At 34.6% G+C, this 16408-nt stretch overlaps 1 protein-coding gene across 1 annotated transcript in view; it reads right to left on the bottom strand.

The window, feature by feature from the left end:
• Nucleotides 1-41: 41 nt before the first annotated feature.
• LOC134252865 (cilia- and flagella-associated protein 46-like) overlaps nucleotides 42-16408 on the bottom strand; it is a 43903-nt gene continuing 27536 nt past the window's right edge. Inside the window, exons 36-71 of the mRNA XM_062735408.1 lie at nucleotides 15642-15811; nucleotides 15239-15454; nucleotides 15037-15105; nucleotides 13438-13586; nucleotides 13192-13290; nucleotides 12789-12951; nucleotides 12426-12518; nucleotides 12261-12314; nucleotides 12034-12141; nucleotides 11848-11946; nucleotides 11556-11662; nucleotides 11256-11346; nucleotides 10719-10943; nucleotides 10377-10523; nucleotides 10061-10134; nucleotides 9875-9953; nucleotides 9678-9764; nucleotides 9428-9532; nucleotides 9151-9240; nucleotides 8682-8771; nucleotides 8331-8513; nucleotides 8079-8176; nucleotides 7827-7912; nucleotides 7335-7525; nucleotides 6961-7082; nucleotides 6389-6603; nucleotides 5915-5953; nucleotides 5258-5308; nucleotides 4318-4421; nucleotides 4050-4110; nucleotides 3714-3749; nucleotides 3403-3505; nucleotides 2935-3047; nucleotides 2557-2638; nucleotides 2158-2294; nucleotides 42-512 (exon numbers count right to left, since the gene is read on the bottom strand). Of these exons, the coding sequence (XP_062591392.1) occupies nucleotides 259-512; nucleotides 2158-2294; nucleotides 2557-2638; nucleotides 2935-3047; nucleotides 3403-3505; nucleotides 3714-3749; nucleotides 4050-4110; nucleotides 4318-4421; nucleotides 5258-5308; nucleotides 5915-5953; nucleotides 6389-6603; nucleotides 6961-7082; nucleotides 7335-7525; nucleotides 7827-7912; nucleotides 8079-8176; nucleotides 8331-8513; nucleotides 8682-8771; nucleotides 9151-9240; nucleotides 9428-9532; nucleotides 9678-9764; nucleotides 9875-9953; nucleotides 10061-10134; nucleotides 10377-10523; nucleotides 10719-10943; nucleotides 11256-11346; nucleotides 11556-11662; nucleotides 11848-11946; nucleotides 12034-12141; nucleotides 12261-12314; nucleotides 12426-12518; nucleotides 12789-12951; nucleotides 13192-13290; nucleotides 13438-13586; nucleotides 15037-15105; nucleotides 15239-15454; nucleotides 15642-15811 (4190 nt within the window). The 3' untranslated portion in view covers nucleotides 42-258. The remainder of the gene's footprint in view (nucleotides 513-2157; nucleotides 2295-2556; nucleotides 2639-2934; nucleotides 3048-3402; nucleotides 3506-3713; nucleotides 3750-4049; nucleotides 4111-4317; nucleotides 4422-5257; nucleotides 5309-5914; nucleotides 5954-6388; nucleotides 6604-6960; nucleotides 7083-7334; nucleotides 7526-7826; nucleotides 7913-8078; nucleotides 8177-8330; nucleotides 8514-8681; nucleotides 8772-9150; nucleotides 9241-9427; nucleotides 9533-9677; nucleotides 9765-9874; nucleotides 9954-10060; nucleotides 10135-10376; nucleotides 10524-10718; nucleotides 10944-11255; nucleotides 11347-11555; nucleotides 11663-11847; nucleotides 11947-12033; nucleotides 12142-12260; nucleotides 12315-12425; nucleotides 12519-12788; nucleotides 12952-13191; nucleotides 13291-13437; nucleotides 13587-15036; nucleotides 15106-15238; nucleotides 15455-15641; nucleotides 15812-16408) is intronic.

The following is a 16408-nucleotide window of genomic DNA, read 5'->3' as shown; positions in this document are numbered from 1 at the left end:
GAAATGTAATGGCATAACAGTATAATTTTAATATCTTAAATTAAAATATAAAAGCAATAAAGAATTTTGGACGGAAATTCAAGTGTAAAACGATAATGGATCACAGTCAAAACAAATATGTGTACATTGTATAAACTGACAGCAATAGACCTCAACAAAAGGTTCAAATACATGTAAATGTTTTTCTTCAAAAATTAATTTAGGTTTGTAGATTTCACTGAACTTCATACGGTCACACTGAAGAAATGTTTTATGTGTCTAAATCTGTGCCACCATCAGATTTGGCAGGCCGTAGCACACCATGTTGTACCATGATCTATTGGGCTGTGGTTCCTGTTCTACCTCGGGCTCCTTCTCGGCTGGAGTGACCTCCGCTTGGTTTTCCCCGTCCTCCTTCGCAGTCTCTGGGGTAGGTGGCTTTTCTTCAGGCTCTGTTTTTGGTTGTTCTCTCTGATTAGGTGCAAAAAGCAAACGGACCGTTTCCCCAGTGGTCTTACCTCCCTCTAATAGATCTGTAAATGAACCATGAACACTTACAACCTTATTTACTGTCATCTCTGCTTAGATATAAGATATGCACCTGACTTATTAATTAGACTTTTTGTGTCATTTTTACAAATTTCAAAATGGGTTCCACCATATTTTAGTTATCTTTTATGTACAAAAATGCAGAAGTTGAATGATATGCAGAGACGGGAGGGCAAACATTTAGGCTTTTTGGAAGACATCATCAAAATGAAGTCTCTTGGTAAATCATTGTCACATGAGTTAGAGGATAAAGTACAAATTGATGAAAGAATGTTTGAAAACCAATCAAGAAGTGGAAAAAAACTGTGAAATTGGATGAACTATGCATTAAAGCTGATCATAGGGAGTGTACAGCAATAGTCAAATTTGGTTAATCTGTACAGTCTGTCTGTATCGTCTCAGGCTTTTCTACTTGTAATGTTAGAGAATTTTCTCAAAATTGTTAATATGAAATATTTTGTTTCAAAAAATGAATTTGATAGGGTGAGTTCACCATGCATCGGACACATACCTTGCTTCGGACAACTTTAGGCAATAAACTCTCTTTCAACTAATGAGTTCTGTGTATTTATTTGTTTCTGTCATAAAGGATGATACCGATTGTGTTTATCATATTGTGATAAAAATACCCCGCAAATGGCCTTGAAGTTACGTCATATTTTACATCATCAAAGGGGAATAACCCGAAATTTATGATTTTGCAATTTTTAGAGTTATCGTTCTTTTAAATTCGACTTCCACGGAACGAGTAACTTTGGTGAATTTTGTCAATTGGTAATTTTACATAAATTATAATTAAATTTCACTTCAATGTTTGTTTAATTCTTATTAGAGCTGGTTTTTACTAGTATGCTATTTACACCGTACATCGGACACAAATTAACCATGCATCGGACACTTTTCGATGCAAAGGTAAGTGCTACCATTTTCACACAGAACCCAGCTGACAGCTGTTTTTAAGCGATTATTTTTTCAAAAATACAAGTTATCGATAATGCCATTTTAATTTATTTCAAAAATCAGTATGATAAACCATGAGAAAAAGGCGCGAATTACCGCATTATAAGCATTTTAAAGCATTTCCAAGGCAGAGTGAGGTCTCTAGAATCTTTCTACATTTGTGCAATATACCATTAAATTACAGCTCAATTATTTCTTAGATAAAAGATGTATATCCATATTAAGGATTTAAAGCATTGTGATAAAGGTATGATATTTTTCCGGTCTCCATACCGTCTGTCCGATGAATGGTGAACAATGTCCGATCCATGGTGAATTTTCAGCTTTTTCAAAAAACTCGATTTTTGGCAATATTTTATCAATAAACGGCATATAATTGTGTCCTTAATTGTTATTTTAATCACAAACTAAATGTTAAACTCCATTTTGATAATTTTCACCGGTAGCGATATCGCTAGAACTTGTTGAAGTACAAGGGTATCCGATGCATGGTGAATTCACCCTATCTTGTTTTAAAAAGCTGTAAAAGTTTATGGAATGCTCAAGACCAAATAAATGATTCCCTGAGAGTTAAGATGAATAATCAATGAAAAGTAACACTTTTAAACTTTTTCATATTTGCATGACAGTTAACAATTTAGTTTATAAATAAATCTCACTCTGGCTTACCTTTCATGGAGACTTTAAGTCTGTCAGCATTTTCTGCCAGGGTACAGTGCCATTGATTGGACATCAGACATTTTACTCCTGTAAGACTAACCAACATGGCTGTCTCAACAGGTTTCTCCAATGAAAGAATATTCTCACTGAAATGAAAAAAGAAATTTCATTGAATTTGTTGGTAAATTGAATATTTGTTTTTTTCATAAATTTTGTTGGATAACAAATCTAAATTTTTGCTGTTTTTTTAGCAAATTTGCATGAATTTTGAAAATGTATACAAAGTAGTGGTCATTCGCAAAATTTTGAAACGTAAAAATTAATCAACAGCATTTTGACCCAGATTCGCAAAATAAAATCGACGTAAAAATTTCCAGATTTACGGTATCCATAAAGCATCAAACCGACCTCTTTCTGACATCCAGTTTGGACTGCCTTGTGAAACTCTTGCTTGTTTCTGCCATATCCAGTGAATATATTATTGAGCAATCTGAAAAAGAAAATGGCAATAAGTCTTTATCATATCCAAATCAAATTCTATATGAAAACTAGAGCTTTCTAATAGACCAAGACAGCTACTAATAGATATTTACAAAGCAACATTAACTTAATCTGTTGTAGTTTAATAAAATAATATATGTAAACAACAATCCAGATTTTTCAATACCTGTACATAGAGGGCAAAGTTGGGCTATATGCAATTAATGATCACATGGTATCATGTATTACTTGACTAACAACTTGTTACAAATGACTAAATTGAAAAATTTATAGTTGTTTACACACCTGGAATGTTTAAGGCTGAGAGTTTGGCTGGTGGAATGTAGTTGATGAATTTTTCCATTCCATAGAAGATAAAGGAACTGTTGTCTGTCAGGTAGATCTCCCACTCTCCTACACTACAATAAAAAGTAATAATAACATCATAGAGCAAGGACAGCAGGGATTGATTATCTCACACCTTGTGATAATATTACTACACAGTCAAGCCTTGTTAATCCAGATATTTCACTTTCTAGACAAGTTTGTGGGGATCAGAATTTACTTTTATATCTACCATTATAAAAAGAAGCATCCATATCAACAAGACTTGACTTCATGTACATTTCAGTTTGTGATTATAAATAAGGATTGAGCATTTATAGGCATCCAGGAATATACCTTGAAACAGAATTTAATGCATGCTGACATCTATTTTTCAATTAGTTAACATTATTAAAGCAGCAAGAGAAACAGAATCTCAGTACAACAGACCTTGGTGTATGATCATCTCCCGGTACACCCAACCATCTGGGAGTAAACTGCTGTTCATATTCCTCCATCAGCTTGTTGAATATTTCTATTGGTTTATTTACCTCTGAAAGTTTTAGATGACAGAGATAATAAATCAGGAATATGTTTGTCATTAAGTATAATTACTGATTATTTCATGAACTGTAGAATGTGAGATCACTTGAAAAAATTAATTGAATTTGATCCACTTCTTCAATAAAAACTTAATATTTTTGTATAAGGACCTAAGACTTTTCCAACTTTATCTGTTTCAATAATGAATTTAAACTAACCTGTTTCTGCACAATCCAGATGAGAATCCACAATGTCTATTTTTTGTTAAAGATATAAAATGTAACAAAATAGAGCATTCATTCACTAAAAATGAAGAATTGTTACAAGGATCTTGCAATTTTGCTGTGCAAAAAGAATTGTTTTTGATCATAAATGAATCTAACTGTACTTACATGTACAACTTGCAGATTTTCCCTTCTTTGTTTCAGAGTTTTTAGACCATAAATGCTTAATAATTAATTTATGCCATTTAGAATCGATGGATTTTACTTTAAATCTTTCTAGTGATAAATTTATCAATTTGACTGCAATAATTGTCAAGCAGTGAAGGATACATCTGAAGTTCATAGTATCCACAGTGTGATGCCAAGGCTGTAGATCTCTGTGTAATGGAATCTGTATGAAATAAAATATACTGAATTCAAAACTATTTTCAAATGGATCATTATGAACCAATATAGCATTGATGAGTCTGATGTTCTAGTATAGTGTTTAAGGAATATCAATTAAGCAAAATGGTAGAGCTGTTACATTTTTGTCTTTGAAATATTAATATACTAGTAATTGTTTTCAGTATTGATTGTACAGTTATCTGTGACTTACAATCTTGGCCTGTTTTTTACTGGCGTCCCTGAGCCCGGGGATTCTAGACAGGGGGTTGTCTTGGTTCTTAGCCTTCTGTTTCTTCTTCTCCTCATTTTGTTGTTCTAAAAATAATGAATATACTTGATAAGATAAACAGCAATGCTAATAAGTTTATAAACATCTTTGCCTCCCCTTGAAAGAAAAACAAAATTGTATTATAATTGGAAAATAATGAACAAACAGTCATGTATATATCATAAAGTATGTATTTATTTTGGCAGCAATTTCTTCTTCTTGTCTTTAATAATAAAAACTTCAATTTTTCATTTACAGAATTGAAAAACCATGAAAGAAAACAAATGTTTTTCGAATTTTAACAGCAGAATTATAATCTTAGCCAATATTTTATTGTATATGTAGTCTAACAGTTCCATCTGAAGTTAAATCCAAATGAACACTAAAAACTAAAGTAAAAGATGGTAAAGTCTGCAGCTACTGTAAAAATCCTAAGCATCTTACATAACTAATGGGACTTTTTTGTATGAAGTGATTTTCTAACTACTTGTAGTGATGAAGAATGCAATGCATCTAGAAAAATCAAAGTAACAAAAGACTATGCAGAAAAACTGTTCCTATAAGAAACCTGAAACAAGAATATGCATGCATTTAAACTAAAAACTAAAAGACAAATAACTGTAAGAAATATTCTGAATTTAACATATGATAAACTTTCAACTGTGTGTGCTCTAAATCTATCAACACTTTTACTGTAAGCATAATTTTACAAAGCTTTCTGATTTCAAATAGCATCCATTAATATGAAATTATAATTGAATTAAATTTTCAACATTCCTACTTCCATATAAACATGCAATAAAAATCTAGTTGTAAAGTCAGAATAAAAAGAGAAAATGTCCAAGAATCTGGAGTCTACTGACTGAGTGCTTAGTAGGGCTACCTGACTCCACATTTTTTCCAGCACGAGAGGCGTTAGTTGGCGTTTTACGGTCTGAAAATCCAAGCATTCATTGATACATTGACATAAAGCACATCAAAAGCTGTAATGTATATACATGTACACACACTGATACACTGACATAAATACACCATAAAAATAGCAGATTTTGTAAAGAATGAAAAGTCTGAATTTTCATCCAGTCAGTTTTTACAAACAATGAAGTTCAAGGGAGAAAAATATCATCAATGGTAACAACATGAAAAATTCTACTTGTGATTTCAAAATTATTCAAAAGAGTGTACTTTCTTCATCTTCTAATACCATATAAATTGTGAAGGCGTATTCTCTCAATCATTTCACAATATTAAACTTGTTGAGTTCTTTTCACCAACATTTTTCTCCCTTTTCTGCAGAAATGTTAAAAGACACCTGACTAATATTTCACAGTTAATTTTTAGATGGGGTTCAGAGAAAACAATCAGTAAACACTATATCATTCTGATTTTTTCTTAATTTTACTGGCCGTATGAATTGTTATCCTGTCTGATTCCTTCATTGGCTAATACAATGAATTTTGACATTGGATGTATGATATCTAAAATACCAAATATAGCTATGAAAGCTAAAAGCTACTGAGATAAAAGTGAACCACGTTACCAGCTGGTTTACGTTTACGAGATCCTTGTAACTGAGAATCTACAGAACCAGTTAGACAATTAAGATGTTAATTAGTTATTAATTAAAAGATATTGTTTTTAGTTCATATATACCAGAAATCCCATCAACATCTGATATAGAATATATGGCAGTTATGTCTACCTACCATTAGCCATATCTTTGAAAATTAAATGAAATTGTATTATGAAATTTACAAAACATGGATGCATGCAAATTTCAAAGCTTTATGAATTCATAATTTACAACACACATGGTTGACTGCTGTCAACAAATACAACCAAAGCACATCAGCTTTAATATTCTTAAAATATCCTTTCATTAGATCTTTGGGAATTTTAGATTTTTTTTTCAAAATTTCTGAAACATTATGCAAAATAACAGAGAGCTCATATCCAATTCAACCAGAATTCAAAATCATTGATCCACCCCTTATTTCCTCCCCTGGATTCTCACCTGTAGCTTCGTCCTTGTAGAACCTATGATGGAACACAGACAGAGAGAAGTCCCTACACAGGGCGGTGACGTTCTCCACCTGTAGGAACTCCAGGGCCTCTAGCGGCATGTGCATTAACATGGAGTCCACTAACAGGATAACGTACTCATTGGGCGGGGCCTCAGGCTGTCCCTTGTTGTCTTTATTGGTGCTGGTGGGGGTCACTACATGGGGCCTAAAATAGATTTACATTTAAAGAATTACTGTCTAGTTTGTACCTGTAACTTTATATTAAAGTCTATAAAAGCCTTTCAGTGCAGCATCAATATTTGATGCACAGTAACTATCAAATATCTCTTATATACACCAAAATGCAGCTATAGCAACCTCCTAGGTTAAATTTCATTTTAAAATGTTTACGTTTATATCATTGATTTTTTATTACTTTCATCGGTTACTAAGTTATATATGACCATCACTTGAAATGTGAAAGACTGATCAGAAGTCCCACTAGATGGGAGGTGGAGGTTTAAAATAATAACTTTAAAAAAATAAATTCGCAGTACATGAGAGTAAGTTTTAAGGTATTTACGTCAGAAGCCCCACTAGCTGGGAAGTGAGGGGTTTGAGATAAGTCTCCATGTCCTTGAGGAGACCTCTGAATTCTTCCTGAAGTCTGGCCTCCTCCTCATGATCTTTCTCATCATGATGATGCTGAAGAAAACAGAAAGGAACTCACACCTCGTACATTTCCTATTCTTTAATTGTCTGATGATACATGTAATCTTAATTTTTTTATTTAAAAATATAGAAAAGTTTGGTTTTAAAATATTCTACACAGCTATATAAAAAATGATTGTCATCTTGCATGACATTATTAAGAAAAATTGTCATCTTGCATGACATTATTAAGAAAAATTAAATGAATTCCACTAAACATACTTGATAAGAGACTAATAGTCATACCTGTGTGTGTTTCTTGAGACTTTCGTCTAGATTTTCCAGCATTTTCTGCCTCATCATGGCCTGGGAGCGCTGATACTCCTGCTTCAGAAGGAAGGTCTGTACACTCTGATGGTGCTCCTCAAACTTACTCAGCAGCTCTGTCAGAAGCTGGGGGCTTGTCTCTGCTCCAAACACCTTAGCTCTACTGTGTGCTGTAAGAGTTACACTGGTTATGTTTTATCTGGTCAGAGCAAGTTTAATGATGTATATTTTAAACTTTAATTTTGAAAGCACACGTACATTAATTTTAAAGTCCCTTTCCTTGAAATTACAACATCTGGTATCTTGATCTTTACGTTCCCTAATGACCTCGACCTTTGTTCAATAGCCCCCCCACCCCCCCATTATGCCTCATCCTTTAGTTCCTTTAGTTGTGTGTGCTGAGGTTATGGAAATGTCAAGTAATATAGGGCAATTTATCTTTTATAAGGTCTTCAGAATCCTAATAAATACCTGGTGGTGCTTGTTGTTTGGGGTTTTTGCCTCCAGCTAAGGCAGTGTTTTTGGGTTTGTCTAAAATAGCACCATACAAGAACGACCTACAAAAGAACATTTCAAAGATTTAACAATGATAATAGTCAGAAAGTTATTGATTCCATTATACTTATTGAATTTTCCTAAGTCACTCATACTTGTTTTAACAAAATATGATTTGAAGAAAATCCATTTTTTCCATATTTCCAGGCATATTATTTTAGAACCTACTTGTCTGGAGAATGCTGGAGAATAATGAAATTGAAGTGAGGTGGGAAATCCTTGAGGAGTTCCAAATGATTGGTTTGGACCTCTAGATTCTTCCAAGCCTGTACAAAAGAATAATTAATATAATAAAAGACTTAAAATAACATTCATTATGTATCTGTTAAATTTACTCTTCATTCCTATCAGGGTGAATATTCGTCTTATTTTCCCATTCAAGGCCTACATAATGTACCCATTTCGTTGTTATTAGTGTACCTGCCAGTTCTGCTCCAGTGACTGCGTGACCGTTTTCATCATCTCGCTCACTGACAGATTCAGACTGACTTCTCGCTCCAACATCGCCTTCCTCTGATGTAGCAGTGCAGCCAAGCGTGAAGTACAGGGATCCATCTGGGCTCTCTTCAGAAGCTTCTCCAACTCCATTGATGCAGAACAACTCTGAAATTCAAACAAACCCAAAACTTACTTTTTTCAGTAATTAAAACACAACTTAAAACGTATTGTTAGAAGTAAATATAATGTGAAATTTAGAAAAGATTACATTTCAGATGTATAGGCTAAGCTAAAGATTTTCCTTAGCTTGGAAATCTTTTTTTGTTAACATACCTGATGTAATGCTAAGAAGAGACTGGCAGACTGGGGGTCGTATTGTCCGCAACATTCCACCAGCTCTAGAGAGATACTGCCAGCAATGTCCTACGTAAAGTCAGAAGTGTTAATTTTATTGCTATTATAGTATTCACATGTTGCATAAACATAGATGAACAATGTGTAATAAAAATCCAAAAGCATCTTCTTTATTCTGATAAGCACAGTCGAATAGAAATTGAAAATGACAAGTAAGAGTTTTAAATAATGTATTATGAATTTGTATTTTAACATGAATAAGTTGACATTAAATGTGCAAAAATATACTTTTCACTTTAAAAAATAATACACAAACACCCCCAGCAGAGATTTTCACCAAAGATGTATCTGTATCTAGTGCAGCAGACATGAAATTTTTTTATATTGTATGGTCAGGGGGATGCACTGTTTTTTTTCACTGAGTGTTTTGAGTAGGAGACATACTCACAGAGAAGTGGTTCTGTAGAGCCACATTAAGCCCTTGTACAAGACATTCAGAAGCCTGGGCCAGATAGTGGTGGCATATGTCATCATGTTTCTGGAAGTACAACATACCAAGTGGTCTTTAAATCATAGCTATCAAGGTCAATAAAAAATAATCTGCAATTTACTGGTTCTTTTTATATCTATATTGTTTCATTATGATACCGGTAAATGATTAGTTCTGCTTTATAGGGGAACAATTTTGAAGAAAATGTTAGAAAAGCTGAAGTTGGATCCGCCACCTTGATTTTCTTGATCTGTTTGGTGTAGCGGAGGAACTGGTTAGACTCTGGGTCCTCACTGCGTTCTGAGGCCTGGTCCTCTGGGTGCTCTATCCTGCTCAGCTCCTTCATACACACAAAACAAATTGGTGATATAAAGCTGCTCAGTTTTAAATTGTGCTTATCTAATGATTGCAAAACTATTTTTTTTATTTATTCATTACAGGTTATAGCTACATAATTTTTACCATTTCCTGAACTGTTAACTCACCATTTCATGTACCACCCACTGAGTTGGAGGATCAGGACTAGCAAACAGGGCAAAGGCATGTAGAGTTTTCCCTACTCCACACAAAGCCTAATAAGAAAAGCAAATCAATAAACAATACAGTTTCTGTCATAAATAACAAATCCTACAATAATATGCTATAGCAAGTATGTTTAACTTCTTATGTTAAAATTCCTTACCCTGGCCCTCAGTTTGAGAATATGTCCAGACATGTTGTGGGCAGAAACAAACTTCAGCAGGGCATCCTCAGCAATCACCCTTCAAACACAGAGTATATTTTGTTAGAAAAGTAATCAATGTAGAGAATGTAAAATTAAATAACTCTAAAATTACATTGTTCAATGCTACAAAAAAGTTATACTTACTTTGTGGCTTCTAGCCATTCTTTTTCCATGTGAGAATAAAACTGTGGGGTTGTACTGATAAAGTCCTCCACCATCTTAAAAATAAAAACTTAATGCATTTACTAGAACATTATAAAGTCATTTTGATTCCACAGACTTCTGAAAAGATATTTTATAAGAAAATCTGATGGATATAAATGTACCGTTAGCTTTTGAAAAGAAAAAAAGTATTTGCCCAATACTTCAATTTTCCAAACAATAGACAGACAGATAATAAGTAAAGCGTTCAGAGAAGTTATTTTAGTGTGTTTGATTTGAAGTTCCAGTTTGAGTTTACCTTGACCACTGATCCTTTCCTGAGATCTTCCAGTTGCTGAGATCGAGTTTCCTTGGCATGAACTCTGAACAACTCCAGCATGATCTCTCCACACACGATGTACATGTCTGCTAGCTCTCTCTGAGTGGGCAGGCTTACATTACGCACCTAGAATATACAAAATTATCTCATGAAAAAATGTCAGTGCTTACATTTAAGATGATCTTAATATCTATAACACTACTGCAGTTACTGTTAGGGACCAAAAATAACTTAATCAAAAGAATATTTTATCAAAGAAAAAATTTAAATATTGAGAGATCAATTAAAATTTTCCTATTATCTAGATAACTTTTCTGTCACCTCTTGCAGTGATGTGAGGGTGAGTGTGTCTCTGAAGGTCTCCTCGGCCAGATTTACCCCCTCCTTCAGCACCATCATGGACTGTAGATAGTATGTGTGTATGATCTCCTTCTCTATTGAGTGTCTAGCCATGTTACACAGCACCATAGCATGTTCCTTCATCACAGGGAAAGCTTCCCTCTTGTAGCCTAACTTTATCAGTTTCTCCGAGGAAGACTCAAATTTCTACATGTAAAAGGATAAAAACATCAGCAATTTTTTTCATGAAGTTTCCAAGTTAAAAGAGTCTTAATCTGAGATGAAATCATCAAAACTTTTCATTCCATATGTCTAAATTAAAGAAGTATGAACAAGTCTAGGAGAGAGGTTTCTATCATATAAAAAATATTTTTAGCAGAGATTGTATCAGATTTTGCACACTGAATTTGCCTGCGTTTCTTTTTAGAAAATTATCAGCATTTACAGAATTTTTTTTTTTTACTTATCACAGAGTTGTTTCCCCTGAACAACCTGAATTCACATAGTAATCCGACTGACCTCACAAGCGGCCAGCATTTTCTTCATGACTTTCGGGTCATTGATGTCCTTGTCTCCACTGAGTATCACCTGAGTCTGGACACTGGCCAGTCTGTCAAAATCAGAATATCTATCAGTATTTATCTCCCTATATTTTTCAGTTTATCCCTCCCTCTTTATCATCACAATCAAATATAAAATCAGATTTTCACATATTGTTGTACATGTACTAATCTATCAACCAGTCAGGTGAATGAAGTTCTGAATGTCTTTCTTTTTTTCAGCTAATTAGCGATTTATATAAGAACCTCTTCTACTTACTTGGCCTCCATCATGGCCAGGATGTAGGTGTTGACACTTGTTCTGTTTGGTCTCTCGTCAGCAATCCTCTGGAACTCATTGATACTGTGGACAAGTATTCCTCGGGCCTGGTGACAATATTTATAATAATCATATACAGATATCATTGATACTGTGGACAAGTATTCCTCGGGCCTAGAGACAATAATTTCATTATGCTTTATAATCCCGTACAAATATTAGAGCTTGCAGGTTAAGGACATTTCCAGCTGTATTTATTTCTATAAAATCCTTATAAACAGTTTGAACTCACAATTCTCTGTGCTTTACGATTCTCATAATCTTTCAAAGTGGCCTCCACCATCAGCATGCTTGTCTTGTACCAGAACATCTCATCACCATTAAATTCTCTCTGTGTAAAGATGAAGGCATTTTACGCTTCTGCATGAATTGAAAAGACTTGCTAAAATCAGATCTATTTCATAGCATGGATACAAACCTGCGCTTCCAGAGCTAAATTAAAGGCCTGTTTGTACTGGGCTTCCTCTAATGATAACTGACCCAACAGATACAGGATTCTGCCTCGTAAAACATTGTCTTCAAAGGCCTAAAAAATACAAACCCTTATAATAAACATGTCCCAAATAATTATTGGATAAATTCTGTATTAACTGTTAGATGCAGTACTGATAGAAGTAGCATATTTTGATTTGCTGAGGTTCTTACCAGGGCTGCATTGTTGGCCTCATTCAGGAATTCCCTAGCACTCTGGTAGTGACACTGTAATGGTAAAATAACAAAATACTATTAAGTCCTGACTTCTTTCATATTTTTTTTATTTTGTAGACAAATCACTAAGTTCTAAATAGAATTTGTTTGCGATAATCTTACCTGTCTGATAAGCAGCTCAGCGGTGTCTGTCCACACATCTCTGTATGTAACATTACCCAAAGTTTTACCAAGATGGGACTCTATTGTTTCCTCCTATAAAAAAAATCATTCAATATATCACATGTATTGTCCATTCTTAAATCAGCTGATTTCCCTAATTATTCCCCTTTATTAAGATCTTCCTTTGTTGGTGGCCCTTTCGGTCAGTTGACTTATGACCTTACGTTGTTGTTGTTTGAGAGGGATGTCCCTCCTTTGTTGGTGGCCCTCTTGATCAGCTGACCTATAACCTTACCTTGTTGTCTGGGAGGGATGTTCCTCCTTTGTTGGTGGCCCTCTTGGTCAGCTGACCTATAACCTTACCTTGTTGTCTGGGAGGGATGTCCCTCCTTTGTTGGTTGTCCTCTTGGTCAGCTGACTCCCCCTGCTCTCCTCTGCCAGTTTGGCCAATGACTCCTTTACTCTGGCTTCCTCTCTCTCCACCTGCATCTGTTTCTCCTTCCACAGGGCTATTTCATCTCTAGACCTATAAAATGCAAAAATAACACAGTAACTTCATTGCAAGTTTGATACACTTATCTAGGTATAATAATTCAATTGACAAATTATCATTAGATTTTACTTCTGAAGGATGCAAACAGATGCAGATGGCCATTGATATTTACTGAATTCACAAGCCATGCAAATGAATATGTAGAAATTGTTTTTAAACTTTCGATAGAAATCAAAACCTGGAAACAAATGTCCTTTTAAACTGATAACTCACAGTGCCTGATGCTCCTCATTCAATACAACAGGGCCCGCTGTTTTCTCATGGAAGTTGTACCCATTCTTCAAATTCAGCTCCAAACACACTTCAGCAGCCCTGGGAATAAAAATTGAAAATTCATATGTCATTCTTCCGAAAATAAATAAAAACTTTGAATTCATCCCTCCCTTAAGAAATTATTTGATACATAAATCACAGCTTCTGTATTTTAAGTTCCAGAAGTGAGACTGTCTAGATTCATACTTGGCATGAACTAGGACATGGAGGGGTTCACTCTTCAGTAAATCTCTGGACATCAGATCTTCAAAGGCCAGGATTGGTAATGTCAGGTGGTTGTAGCCAATGTCCCTCAAACAGTTCACCAGAGTGTCCAGGTAGTACAGAGTCAGCATCTACAGAGGAAATCATAACATTAGCATCAAGAAGCAATATGGATTGGAGTATGTCAATCTAAAGACAGTCAAGTTATTTTAAAAAGATAATGTATAACATAAGCCTGCAACAAAAATGAATCCAATGCTAGCAAAACTGTTTGCACCTTACATCTTATTAACAGTGGCTATATAATATGAACAACTAGAAAACTGACCAGTCAGCAAGGGCCCTGCCATGGGGTAGAATTAATAGGGTGCAGCTTACGGAATGATTAAAAAATGTACGAAGAATAAGCAACAGCAACTGTATTCTTAAAATTTCAAGATTATTCCTGAATATTCAAAAACCTGAAAATAATATCCTTGTATTTACATTAGGCAGTAAAGAACAACTTAACATTGAATGTATATTTAAACAATTATGAAGCTTGTGTTATATAAAATGCCAACCTTCAATGAATGCAAATATCATGAAGGCTTGACCTTAACTTCAAACAAACAGCAGTTGCAGACAAAGGTTTTCATTAATCTTAAAGTGACAGATAAAGAAAAGCCTACTAAATTTTCTGCAGCAGGCTAGATAATTAATCCCAAGGGATTAATTGTACCTCTCTCATCATTTTCTTCTTCAGTTACAAAAGAACTTTTTCAGTATTAATGTTAGAATGGGGTTTTTATACAACTATCCTAAAAATTAATAATATTCTTGAATTAACATAAAGTGAAAAAAGTAAATCAAAAAATCCTCTTTAATCTATTTCTTGTTATTAGAATTCAATGAAATCATAACTATTAAACAAATTTAAATTATAAAAATTTATATTTAAATCCACATTTCAGAGTGTTCATAGCATTCCAGATTGACTTAACTTCAAAACAAACTTCATTTGCAGACAGAGGTGGTAATTCATCTCAATTTGACAGATAAAGATAATGCTCTGGATTTTCTTCAGGAGGAAAGCTAATTAATCCCAAGGGACTCATAGCAGCATTCAGTTTACAATGGGAACATCTTCAGCAGTTATCTCTCTTTGCCAATGCTTTCGTATATAAAGTTAAGGAATCTACCCCACCACCCCAGCTCCAAACCAGGGGACTGAGAGAACCAAACTTAGCATCAAAATGTGTATTTCTGCCTACTGAACTACCATACCTAATTTGTACTTGATTGGGCAACAATAAAAAAAGTTGCCCATTCATTCTTATGCAACACACCACCCCAGCTCCAAACCAGAAGACATAGAGAACCAAACTTTGCATCAAAATATGTATTTCTGCCTACTGAACTACCATACCAAATTTGAACTTGATTGGGCAACCACAAAAAAAGTTCTTAGAAAAAAACAGAAAATTTGTGGACGGAAGAGTGACAGACAGACAGACAGAAAGACAGACAGACGGACAGACGGACGGACAGAGTGATTACTATAGGGCACCCGCAAATCCTTGTGGGGCCCTAATAACTTACCGGCTTCTGAATGGTATGGGAGTTAACTCCTGTCACTTTCATCATATCATGATGGAATGCTTCAATAATCTGGAGAAGGTCACAAAAAAAAAAATGAATATTAGAGTAAGACAGCTGAACAATTTTGCAACATTTTCTTCTTATCCTACCAGCAATACCCAATTATACAGGGTATAAAACAATAAGCTCTGAAAACACAGACCTCATCAGGGATGTCATACTGTGCCCATTCCTCCACGGTGGTGGGCAGTATGTCGAGTGGGCCCTTCCTCTTGGGCTTTTCCTTGACGGGCTCCTTCTTGTCGTCCTTCCCTCCCTTGCCTTTTCCCTTGGCTGAGGCAGCATTTTTATCATCAGCTGCTGCGGGGGGATTCTTGGCAATTTCCTTCATTACTGGGCCAGATATTGGAACTGTGATCTAAAAGAGATCAGTGCACTTTTTAAAGCTTTTTTAAAAGAAGTTTCAGGGGTTCTACTTAAAAAAGTTAGGTGTGACACAAATAACAAGATTATAAATTGAATTATTTTTGGTTCATTAAGATTTGTGTCTTTTACTTACAAGTATCATAACTGTGCAATTTGGAGCATATGATAGAGATACCAACCTGCCAAAGTCTAACAAGATAGGCATGGGCCATGAGGAGATAATCCTTGTAGTCTTGAGATGAGCGTCCAGCTAATTCTGCCAGCAGGACGTGGGCCCTAAATAGTCCATCAATCTGTCTGACGTCATCCAAGTCATTAATGGTCAGGCCAGGGTTGTTAGGCAACACACCTATATAAATAAAGGTAAAATAGCAAACATTATTACCCTGGTAATTAAAATGAAAGAAAAAGTGAGCTAGCTCACATACCCCACGCTCTCCCAAAACTTGATGGTGAAACACATAATGAAAGGCACAGCTAGTGCACTTTAAATACATAGTATAGATCAAAAAAGGCAATAATTGCAAAAAAATCTTCACATCAAAATGTCTTGCATATGAGGAAATTTAAATGTGGAATGAAGTTTCTAGATAAATAATGGAATCAAAATTTCTTGGCATTATACAAATCCAAACATTAATTTGAAGTGGTTGGGGAAGTTTGGGGAGTATTTTTTCTTGGAAAATAGGCAAAGCTCTTTGGGATAAAATAATGGAATATGTCCTAAATATCTGCATAGGTTGACGAAACTATGTACAACAGTTTAAAAGGAGTGGTGCTGACAAACTGTTCATCTGTATATTCAAAATATGGCCTAAAATGTTTGGTCAACATAAATAGTGTGGAAATGAAACCTGCATTGTTCACCCGAAAATGTAGGTCAATTCAGCAAAAGCAAGCCCGATAGTATGCATCCTTAGATGTATCATCCATGCAAGTTTGGTCA

Source organism: Saccostrea cucullata, unplaced genomic scaffold (assembly GCF_032062105.1).
Source record: "Saccostrea cucullata isolate Sc308-1 unplaced genomic scaffold, CSIRO_AGI_Scuc_v1 ctg142, whole genome shotgun sequence".
NCBI classification, from domain to species: Eukaryota; Metazoa; Mollusca; class Bivalvia; order Ostreida; family Ostreidae; genus Saccostrea; species Saccostrea cuccullata.
The sequence above is the reverse complement of the archived record's forward strand: the minus strand, read 5'-3'. Positions and strand labels throughout refer to the sequence as shown.